We start from the raw sequence: 12,029 nt of genomic DNA on the forward strand, positions 1-12,029 counted from the left end.
ATCTCTGAAATTAACTAGTTACTCATGCAGAAATTCACAAGTATAACAGAAGAAAAATTGTTTCTTACTAAGAAAATTGACATCTACCAGACAGGGGGAGAAGACAGCATTAATAAGCCCGTTTACTACAGAATCCATGCATTCCCCAAGCCAAACCTAGGATCCTTCAGTGCTGTTCTTCTCAATTAGTTTGGAGGCCCACAAATAGCTTTTAAAACAAAAGGATATTGAGTCCACTGTAAGCTAGAGGAGGTTTTTATGGCTGGTCTCCCCCACAGCCAGGAATGCATATGCTGCATTTTTTGTGTTTCTAAACTTTCCCTCCATTCCCCTGTAAAACTCAGCCCTGTCCCATAGTGCTAAAAGCAGATGTTGAACTGAATGTAATTATTCTAATCAGAGTGATCCAAGCTCCGAGATTCATTTGTCTAAGGGCGTGTCCTGATCCAAACAAAGAGGTCCTAGCAAAGGAAAAATACATAGTGGCAGCTACTCTAGCAAGATGCATAACAAGGCAGGAGGGGGAAAAAACACCTTGTCTTCCCTCCTTCCCTATAATTTTGTATAACCAAGCAGTCTATTTCCTCCCCCAACAGGTTGCCACTATGACAATAGCACTGTGGTGATCAGGTCAGAAGGACATCACACCAGTAGCTGGAGTAAATACAATTCTCCTGTACCACGTGTCATGCTTATGTGCAGCAAAGTAAATGCAGTGGGCCCTCATGGGCTGTTCCTGTCCACAACAGGACTGTCTGCACTGGGGACAGGTCTGCAGTGGCACTGGCCAGACCAAGGACATTGCTGATCTTCAGACAACCAAGTTTTCCTCCACCCACAAAGCCAAGATGCACCCAAATATCTCTGCTTCTATAATTCACCCAGTGATGGGCTTTTTGAAGTCAGCTTTTTCCCTCCAAAACAAGAGAATTTCACCACTGCAGTTCCTGAGCAAACACTGGACACTCAAGTTTCTGAAATTTGTAAAGAAATCTCATTTTAGTTACTTCTCCTTGCAGAAATCTCATATTTGACTAAATTAAACTTTCGAGCATAAGCTGTTACAATATTCCTCTATTTGTTTTCAGAACCAGGAACAGTAAGGTCAAAACACTGATAACTAAGTGAAACCACACTTCTTGGTATTGTATATGTGTGCTAGAAAATATCTGAAAAACCTGGAATTTATTTACTTCTGTAAATATATTAGAAGGAAAAGAAAATGAAAATAATAAGAATGTTCATAATTATGATTAAGTGTGCTAGGATCAGACCCTGCAAAACAATAGTGAGAAGACACTACCACCACCTATAAGTGCTACCGGATAAATGCCTTGAAATCCATGCTATCCTATTCCAGGAGAAAGACAGGAAAAGCAGGACGCCATCTGGGAAAGCTGGCCTTCTCCCCAGACTACATAGGAATTGACCCAAGCCCTACCCTTTGCCTAGTGAAACATCCTAAACCACATCTCATTTGAAATAACAAATATGTTGACTAGGCAAATTAAGGAAAAGAGGCAAAGAAAGCTTTCTAATGAAGGAACCCTGAATTAGTTAAAACTAGTTTAAGTTGCACAGAATTTGAATTAAACATTACCACTTAAGCTTGTTTTTAATGTGCAATTCTTCATTGGCTAAGCTGTCCAGTACCACTGATGGGTAATACCTTCACTACTACAAACACAACTTGTGATCTGGAAATTACCTTGCTGTTTATCTAGTAGCACACCAACAGATAGACAGATTTTTTGGCTTTTCTAGTGAATTGTTTTTAAACTCATGAAAAGCAGTTTGGACTTCAACATTTGTAAGTTTCCCACATAACAAAACTGTGATATGTTTGAGTTTATACACCATATTCTGAATCAGACTCAATTTTTTATCCCGTTGGTTGTTTCATACTGAGTAACTAGAATTCAAAGGAAGAGTTCCACAAGGCATTAAACCATTATATAAACAAATTCATTAGGTTTTATTTTTAGAGAGTTCAGAACTGATCCAAAACCAGTTGAAGTAAATGCCTTTTCTCCAGCTTTAACCAACACTGGATCAGATCAAGGAATTCAGAGAACTCATCCATGAGAACGCCTACCCCACTATACTGTGTATCAGAGTGCTACCTGAAAGTGTGGTTGATATCTGTGAGAGGTGGAGGATCTTTCCTGCTCAAGTTTCTCTCAAATGAGTCTACATAAACAGGGGAGATAAGTTTTAAATATATGTAGGAATTGTTGGTCTCCAGCCTTCAAAAAGATGCTAAGCCTGTGAATAACCTTAGTTTCAGAGTGGCACTGGTGTTGGACTTTCTGTGGAGCTAGGTTTTTCACACTGCAAACCTTTTGGAAAATTGAGCATTGGGATCCCTTCTCCATAGCTCTATGCCCTCCTCAGACAAGTCTGTTTAGCTGGTATTACTTTCCTCACCTCCACCATCATCATCTCTGAAGAACTCCTCACTGTCATTGGCTGAGTGGGATTTTTTCATCTCAGCAATTCGATTTCGGGGCACTTTTCTCTTGAGGGATGGGGAGAAAAAGGATGGGCGATTGTTGCGTTCTGGTGTTGGTGGTGTGCTGAAAGAAGTGACCTGAAAGGGAAACGGAAGAAATGCTGGAGAAAGTTTTGTTTAAAAAGTTCTATGCTTTCAGTAAGAAATAATCAGTCTCAAATATAGAATCATAGAATCGCTATGGTTGGAAAAGACCTTTAAGATCATCGGGTCCAACCATAAACATAACACTGCGGAGTCCACTGCTAAACCACATCCCCAAGCACCACATCTACATGTCTTCTAAATGCCAACCCCCCCTCCTCCCTGGGCAGCCTGTTCCAGTGTTTGACAACCCTTTCAGTGAAGAAATTTTTCCTAATATCCAATCTAAACCTCCCGTGGCACAACTTGAGGCCATTTCCTCTTGTCCTATCACTTGTTACTTGGGAGAACAGACTGACCTCCACCTCGCTACACCCTCCTTTCAGGCAGTTGTAGAGAGTGATAAGGTCTCCCCTCAGCCTCCTTTTCTCCAGATTAAACAATCCCAGTTCCCTCTGCTGCTCCTCATAAGACGTATGTGTCATGAGGCAGTCACATGTGTAAAAATCAGAATCATGACTGGTGTCTGGCTGTAAGTTTTATCAGAGTGGACAAAGAATGTCAACTCAACAGTAATCTCAGCTTCAAGATGCTCATCAAGATGAATACTTTGACGTATCATCACCGTCAACTCAACTGTTATGTGAATAATGAAAAACCTCTCTCCTCAGCTGATAAATTCTTGTTAATTCTTTTAACAAGAATTTATAATCATAAAGGAACAAAATACAGATTAATAATTCAGGCACCAAGAATGTCAATCTTATTTTTGAATGATGAAATTCAGAATACTTAATAGGCTAAGAATGTATTGTACTGGACATACTAAAATTGAGCATCCTCATTTCTTTAGCAAACACAAGGTAGTAGTTTCCCTGCTTAGAAAGATGCCACATGGCATTACTGTGAAAGGTCACGGTGCCTCTACAAAGCAGGGTCACAAGGCAATTATTTAACCCAAGAGGCTGACACAAAAGTGAAGTCAATGTACAATTATTTTTTTACCATATTTCAATATGGGATGGGGAAAAAAAAAATTTGAGAGGCCCCTAATGATTTGATGAGTCTAAGTGATAACAAATACAAGGATATAATATAGTCTATGATGAAACACAGGTTAGGGAAGAAACTATAAAGACATCCATCACTCAGAGCAGTAGTTGCTCTTGTGTAAATCACAATTGTAGTCAACCATACCTATTTCAGAAAGAACTGAAATGCAGTGCTCACATGCTGGTTTTGCTAGTAATATTTAAATAGTTCCATAGTTTCCAAGAATTTATGGGTCAGGATTAAAGGGAGGGCAGGGACAGGTGACATTGCAGTGGGGGTTTGCTACAGGCCACCCAACAGGGAAGACCAAGTGGATGAGGCTCTCTCTAGACTAACAGGAGTAGCCTCAGGTTCACAAACCCTAGTCCTCACAGGAGACTTCAGCGACCCTGGTATTTGTTGGAGGGACAACACAGCAGGGCATAAGCAATCCAGAAGGTTCCTGGAATGCGTTGATGACAACTTCCTTCTCCATGTGATAGAGGAGACAATGAGGAGGGGTGCTATGCTGGACCTTGTTCTCACCAACAAGGAGAGGCTTGTAGGGAACGTGAAGCTCAAGGGCAGCCTTGGCTGCAGTGACCATGAAAAGATGGAGTTCAAGATCTTTAGGGCAGTGAGGAGGGCACGCAGCAAGCTCAGACTTCAGGACTTAACCCTGGACTTCAGGAGAACAGACTTGGGCCTCTTTGGGGACCTACTTGGTAGAGAGTACCATGGGATAAAGCTTTGAGCAACCTGATCTAGTAGAAGGTGTCCCTGCCCATTGCAGGGGGGTTGGAACTAGATGATCTTTAAGGACCCTTCCAACCCAAACCATTTTGTGATTCATTTCAAATGAAAACAAAACAAAACGGATAACTACTTTGCTAATGGAGGTGAACAACTTCTACCTCCTCCTTCCTTCTTCACAAAGTTAATTTAATAATCCCATAACTCTTCCTGAGATGAGTTCTGCTACTGCTCACATCTGGCCATACAAAGAGGGCCGTACAAACATGCGAGTGAGGATGACAGACAAGCCAGACTGGTGTTGCACTGCAGAAACATAATGTTGCCTCTCTATCATTAATATAAAAAACAAAGCAAATAAACAAAACCCCAACAAACCCCCCAAAAACCCCCAAAACCAAAAGCATTCTACCACCCAACTGATCCTTTCTTTAGTGCACTTGATCTCTAACTTATGCTTGTCTCTATTTTTAATTTTGAAGCTATTTCCTATCACATTTGGGATGGAAAACCAGCAACAGAGAAATCACCATTAAAACCACTAGCAGAAAGCAATGACAATACATTATCACATGTATTTTGACATTTTCCACTTAACACTGGAAGTCTTGGAGCCAAAAGACCAGGAAGTCCCTCCAGGCCTGATTACTGCAGGCTGGATCTCTACAGTAAAGAGCAGGCACATACAGTTTGCGAGCTCTGCGCTGGCAGCATATTTTGCCTTTCAGGAAGTCAGAAACAAAAATCACTCAGCTTGCATGAAGACCTTTAGAAACAGTCCTGCAGATCTTTAAACTACACGGAGTAGCTATGTTACATAGGAAGCCAAACTAGAATCCATCAGGAACTTCCCAGCCCAGGTTGAGACACACATGTGCAGATATTCTGAAGGCACATTGCCTAATCCCCATTAACTAGGTAAAATGCCTTAATTGAAAACAAGGCTCAGGACTGAATAAGGGCCAAATCAGCACCTATGGACTAATTCTATTGCTATTTTACTGCACTTGCATTAAAATTAAGCATATGCATAAATAAGCTACTGCATCTAAATCCATAATCTTTGTTTTAATATTACACAGGCTTCACACTGGCAGCATTCACAAGTAGCAATATCTCCTAACAGTACCATTTCCTGTGAGGTTTAGCAAGCAACCTACATAATATTTGAATTCCACATTTCTAGGTAAATCCCACCTTGTACAGAAATGGAATCTATTAATTTTCATAGAAAACAGGCAGAATCATTTTTCCTGGCAGCAACATTGCTGTTGTTTCAACAAAACACTCCTCCAGAAGTATGAATCATCCAGTCATCTCTGTATTCCGTACTAGCTCAAGGGAAACTGCTAAAAATCTATCTGCATGTACTGAGTAATTAACAAATATACACAGACAAAATTAAGTTCAGAACCTTGATGCGGGTTAATCCCAGCTTCAGTCCATCTACTGGCTTTGCAACAAAACATGTTCATGCTTAACCTTAAGTCAGTATTTCTGTCTGCTACTTACTCTTTCATGCACTGGGGATTCTGGATTTGAATCTTCTGTCCCGTATGGTGAAGTGTCACCAGTAGAAACTCTACTCACTGCCATTTCCGCATGTCCTTTCCCTTGTGGCCCTTTCATTCGGACAAATTCCATGTTGTTATATTTATAAAAGCCAAAAGACATTCTTTGAGCCATCTTAGCTGCAACACTCACCTACAATGCATGAAGACCAAAGAGAAAACCATGTAATATCATTTTCACCTTTCAAAAAATAAAGTTCTCTGAAAGCAGTTATTGAGTCAAATACATAGTGGATAACGATCATTATCCTGATTCTTAAGAAGCATTTTAAGCCACAATCTGAAGTGATTTAGAAAAGGGAGGCGATTTTACAGATAAAAAAAACTAGAGGCTCAGAGAAGAACCAACTCCTTCAGCTATCCAAAAAAGCAGAGTTACTCAATGGCACATTGAGATAAAGGTCTTTATCCAGACCCACACAACGTGGCACACCACAGCACAAGCAGGCACGTGCACAACTCAAGCAAGTGTACCTGCACAGGCTAAGTCCAAAAAGTAACAGACACGCACACAAGATGCCCCAAACTAGGCAAGTGCACTGCACTACTTTGTGGCAAGTCAATCCAGACATTTCTGTGTCCATATTGTCAAGCCCAAAGCATAAAGAACCAGCCCCCATGCACAACTAACCTGCATCGCATTGCTCACCACAAAACCCTGACAGCTTCTGAACACTCTCAACAGACAGAAGGGCTCAATTTCCAGTTAACACAACTGAACTGAAAACTGAACTGAGAACTGAAAAAAGGAACAGACCCGTAGGAAAACAGTCAAGGTTTTGCCAAGTGAAATAAGCAGGACTTATCCATAAGTTTAAGTGGTTTATCACAATTTTCAGCATTTTGTAGACTGAAAGGGCCAAGATGCTCACTGTGTAATGCAACTCATACTGTACTAAGAATTAATAGATGCAACCGAAATCAAGTAACCTCCAAAAGCATAGGGAGCTTGCTTCTGTTCTGTTAAAAGAAAGGTCAAATCTTAAGTTTTTCCATTTGGCCATAACTGAGTATTTGAAGACCTAAAAATTTTATTTCATCTAACAAAACAATGTAAAGTAGCAGGTCAAACAGGACGTTCCTAGGCTATGAGGTGACTTTACCACATCAAATTTTGTCTTCCCACTGCAAAGCTTTCTTCTTATTTTGACTTTAGTGATTCTGTATTTCCATGTATTTTAATAACCCACCTGTTGATTGTGAGAGGCCATAACATGATGGTGGGACAGAGAAACAATTTCAGTTTTATGTTCTCTCAAAAAACTGCTTTAAGAGTATAAACCACTCACATTTAAAACAGGGAGAAAGGAAAGCATTCAGGACCTCTCCTGAAAGAGGTAGGAAGAAAGGGAAATGAAATTTACAGTCATAGTAGACATTGGTGGTGTCTTGTTTGGGGGCTTTTTTAAGACCCTTGGAACTGTCTTGCAAACTAAGAAGTTTATTGGCTCTTGCACTCTCTCTCTCTCTCAACTTCACCACTAAGTACTGAATTTGAAGCTGAAAGTGCTGGCATTTCATGTATCTATAGGAGAGCAAAAGAAAGCTTCCTTCTGTGGTATTGAAACTACAGTGGCCTGTTGAAAACACCACAAGTACAAAACAAACTAAAGAAAAACATGCTTTACATATAGAAAGGTAGTTATTAGAACTTAAGATCTCCCTGAAAACATGCCTTCTCTGAAGTAACTAGAAATATCTATGACCTTTCAAGAAAATTAAGGGGCTCCTAGAATTTTGTTAGTCTGATCCATTCCTGTGCCATGCTCTTGGCTACTTAATGACTTCATTCTTTCTGGCGAACACCAGAGTAATATATTCTGATCTTAGCTGTCTGAGTCAAAAGCTGTAGCTTTCAGGTAACTTTCAAAGCCCAAAAGGACAGACTACGATGCAGATCTCACAGGACAAAAAGCTAACAGCCTCAGCAGCATATTAAAACTGTGGTTATAATGTAACTGTTGCAAAGGATGTTGTCTTTCAGAAGTGCCTTACCCTGTTGTCATAGACCTTCTTGAGTGCTTCATAGCGGATGGACCCCTGAAAAATCACCCCTTGGAAGGTGTTGCTTTTGTCACTGGCCACCAGCTCCACACAGACCATTTCTCCTTCTCCCACAGTCATGTCACTGAAAACCTGACAAAGTTGCAAGATAAAACACTTCAAGGCAAACTGAAGCTGTTCAAGAAGTTCAAATATATTCAGATTCCTCTGATTCTCCTTAGACTCAAGGCACTCTCAAATAAGCAGGAGAAAGCAAGAGAGCTGTATGGTCCACCCCAGCCTTTCAAAAAAGCAGACTTCAGGCAGTGCACACTGCAAATCATTGTGCTGGGATAAGCAGCTCTCACATCAGACTGTCTTGCTTTAGTCCACCATAAAGACAGATACCAAAATCCAGCTTTAAACTCAGTTTTCAAACATTAAAGAAAGAGGAAGGTCAAATAAAATAAAAGCTACTGGAAGATGACCCTCAATTAGTCAAGAACATTTGTTCAAAAGATATAAGAAAACAGTTAGTCAGGACATAAGTCTAGAAAAGGACAAAACTCTTCCACTACAACAAGGAACTCACCTCTTCAAAACTGTCAATCATGAAGAATATGTTGGGGTAGCTGATCTTTGACTCTTCTCCTTTGCTGTCCATAGGATGTTTGCTAGGAGATGCAAACACTTGCTGAGAAAGATATGGGGGGAAAAAAAAAAAAGTCTTGTCAGTTAAATGTGCTCAGGAACGGACACGCTGAATACAAGGCAAGCAATACCAAAACACCACAGCCCAACAATGCTCAGTCAGCCAACACTGTCAACTTTCACTAGAGATGCCGGACACCCCGCAGGCAAAGCTGAGATGGTTTCTGACTGCAGCCTGTTTTGCAATAACGACACCGCTTGTGAAATTCTTGCGTTTGTACATTCGAGTTATCAAATACTAGTTGCTCCACAGCAAACGTCCCTGTGTGTACCTGACCTCTCACCATCCTGTGATACAAGCTACAGTATCCTCCTTTTCATTAACAGAGAAAACCACCTTGGGCTGCCTTGAGTTTACTGCAATATGCTGTAAAGTAAAAGCACACACATCAAGAAAGCTCCTATGGAGTAGCTGACCTAACATTGTTTGTTTGTCCAGCTAATTTCATTGTCATTGTTCACTTAGTACCATGATAAGATCAGCATCACTCAGCATAGGGAAGCATGGCCCTCAGGAGGACAAGCACTTGATTTCTCATCCTCATCTCCTCCTTCAGTTTCTTCCTCTGTCCCCTGTGCTTCCTCTTGCATGTTCCTCCCTCTGAAGCAGTTCCTGAACTCTTTTGGTCACTTCACTCCTCAAAACAACCTATGTTTAAATAGCTAAAGGCTTTAGATTTTATCATTCCAACAAGATTAACAAGCAGGTAAAGAGGGAGAAGAATCCATACCAAGTAGCTTTCTTTGCTTCCACCTTTGTTTACAAACAAAACTTCAATTTAAAAGAAACCTGTCAAATCTTAGCCCACTGTGAATGTGTTGAAAGCTCTGAATCTGCTCAGATTGTCACGCTCATTATACTCTTGGGCAAACCATTCAACATGAAATGTTGAACACAGGTAAGTTATTAGATATTCATGAGATGGTTGCTTTTGCTTATTTGTAGTTATGAAGCCTACATGCACACTCTTAAATACAGATTATTAAAAAGAAAGGTTGCTTCATGACAAGATACAGCATTAGAAATTAACAAGACTCCTCAAGGATGACAGTTGCACCAATGTCTGAAACAAGGACATCTTCCAGGCATCATTGTTCTCATACCATCCAATGTAAAGCAAAAAGAAACCACAAACTCATCTCCAGTCAGACACACCTGAGAAAAATACAGTTTGCAGAGAACTTATTGTCAAGCCAGCAGAGAATCAATGTAGTCTGCAAAATAATTTATGGAAAAGTCAGCCTTTTTCACGCTAGTTTTGTGCCTTAGGTACTCTACTGGTATGAACACAGTAGCTTTGTCATAGGTCTGCAGTAGGACAGCAAGTCCTATGCCTGAATAGGGCTTCTACCTATTCAACATCTGGCTGCACACTGACAAGATAACAGACGCTTTCTAAAGCAAGAACCATCGGTGCAGTAATACAGATCCAAAACAGCTGGCTTTAGTTTGTTTAAAACTAAAAGTCTCAATGCTCCTTGTTATAATGAAATGCCCTACTGCAAATATGCTTTCCACAGTATCCAGAATTGCCTTTTCTCTCTCCATAGATCAACTTCATGATGCTGAAATGTTACTGGTAGGTACTGGTAAATTTTAATGTGTGCTGAGTTTCTTCTAAAACAGGGGAGACAAAGAAAAAATTATGAGCAGTCTCACAGTACGAGCGTCTAGGAATGAGGAACAAAAACCCTCCTCCTTATTCTGAATGCTGTAGACACACAGTGAGGGCAGGTCTCATCCTCATCTTCCTAATTTTCAAATCTGCACACAATATTTACAGATTTTTCTTGAAAGAACTTTGCAGAAGTTAACTTGGGGTGAAACCCAGACTAGTAAACAGTAGAACCCGCAATGTGAAATAGAAGGTTTACATCAATGGTGTAACATGGTGTCTCAGCAGCGCTGGGGCAAGGGAATTATGCAGCTAACTAATGCCAATTACAAATACAATAATCAGCATTGTTATTTTTGTTGGTAGGAAAAGCAACAATTGTTTTAAAATAGTAAAACAAAATTAAAGGATTAAAAAACACTGGTTTATTTTAGGTAAAGCCATGCAAACAGCCAAATAGGCTAAAGGAATGGAAATTCCTGGGAGAAAAAGCCTTTTAAAGGCAATAGGAGCCTTTTAAAGAAGAATATCTGCCAACCAGGAGAAGTTGTTGCAAGATCTGCTGGAAGCTGAGTGAAGAAGTCTGAGGTTTCTTGTTCCTATCCTCTCCATACTTATTATTCAGGATCCTCCACTATACTAAATCCTGGATTAACTGTATGCTGCAGACAAACTAAAAGTGCTAAAAAGTGCTAAAAGCCTTCGGCATAGAGATGGAAGGAATGAACCGTTTAAGTGAAAAAAACAAGAATCTCATAAAACAATAAAAAGATAAATTAGTAATCAGTAAATTGTCTACCATTCAATAGCGCTACATTACAGATTTACCCTGAAGGCTTCTCGTAACTCAGGTCTCATTCAATTTCACGTCTACTCTCAGACTGGTTAACAGTTGGGCATATTCCTCCCCAGCACATACCGTGTCCCCCAGTCCAGTAGGCAAAGATATATTTCTTGAAAGCATGCAGAGATCTTTACAATTTTTTGAGAGTGGCTATAAAGGACATTTCAATCTCACTTTTAGATGACGGGCAGGAAATGCCACTACACAAAGACTTGAGATGCTTCACAAGGATGCATCTGTCAGAGCACAGCCTAAGAATCACCACCCTGGTTTTGACAGAGTTTTTGATTTTTTTTTTTTTTTTAATACAACCTCTTATCCACAGCAATAACAGGCTAATCTCACCTGAGATTTCTTTTTGTGAATGTGAATATCTCCTCCATCGGAGCGTGTGCACACAGCACATGTCACCACATAATCCAGCTAAAACAGAACACCAGATAAGAGAAAGGTTTAGAGTTAGAAAAACAAAACATTCATGTGCATGAAGCAGAACACATTCTGTCTTAATTTTTTAGCTGTCTGAGTAAGAAGCAAGATGTTTTAGTATTGCCGTTTTCTTTATTCTCTTTACTATACTGAAACTCCTACAATTTTCAAGCCTGTGTTTATTTATTAACTCAGTGATACTGAAATCTTTTGCACAGATGCTTGCTGAGGTGCACAACCTATGGGTAAAGAAACTCCTGTCAATGTTGTTTAACATAAGCTTATTGGTCAGTTGGGGAAATAAGCATCACACACACGCACACATAAGCGCACTTTAAGGTAGAAACAGAAAAGATATCCTCCTTTTGAAAAAGGAAAATAGAAACACTGATGAACACAAGCAACACATTAGAGAGGTTTGAAGCCATTAACATAGCCTGCAAAACAACCTGAAAAAAATTGTAAGGGGCAAACGTGATAGCTCTGGACAGCAA

The 12,029-nt window shown here is 40.0% G+C and overlaps 1 protein-coding gene across 1 annotated transcript in view; it reads right to left on the reverse strand.

Annotated features, from left to right (window-relative positions):
• Positions 1-12,029, reverse strand: part of KIAA0930 (KIAA0930 ortholog) — a 36,206-nt gene that overhangs the window by 4,013 nt on the left and 20,164 nt on the right. Inside the window, exons 3-7 of the mRNA XM_010177073.1 lie at positions 11,452-11,529; positions 8,528-8,629; positions 7,948-8,088; positions 5,894-6,085; positions 2,428-2,590 (exon numbers count right to left, since the gene is read on the reverse strand). Of these exons, the coding sequence (XP_010175375.1) occupies positions 2,428-2,590; positions 5,894-6,085; positions 7,948-8,088; positions 8,528-8,629; positions 11,452-11,529 (676 nt within the window). The remainder of the gene's footprint in view (positions 1-2,427; positions 2,591-5,893; positions 6,086-7,947; positions 8,089-8,527; positions 8,630-11,451; positions 11,530-12,029) is intronic.

Source organism: Antrostomus carolinensis, unplaced genomic scaffold, assembly GCF_000700745.2.
Source record: "Antrostomus carolinensis isolate BGI_N321 unplaced genomic scaffold, ASM70074v2 scaffold40491, whole genome shotgun sequence".
Taxonomy (NCBI): Eukaryota; Metazoa; Chordata; class Aves; order Caprimulgiformes; family Caprimulgidae; genus Antrostomus; species Antrostomus carolinensis.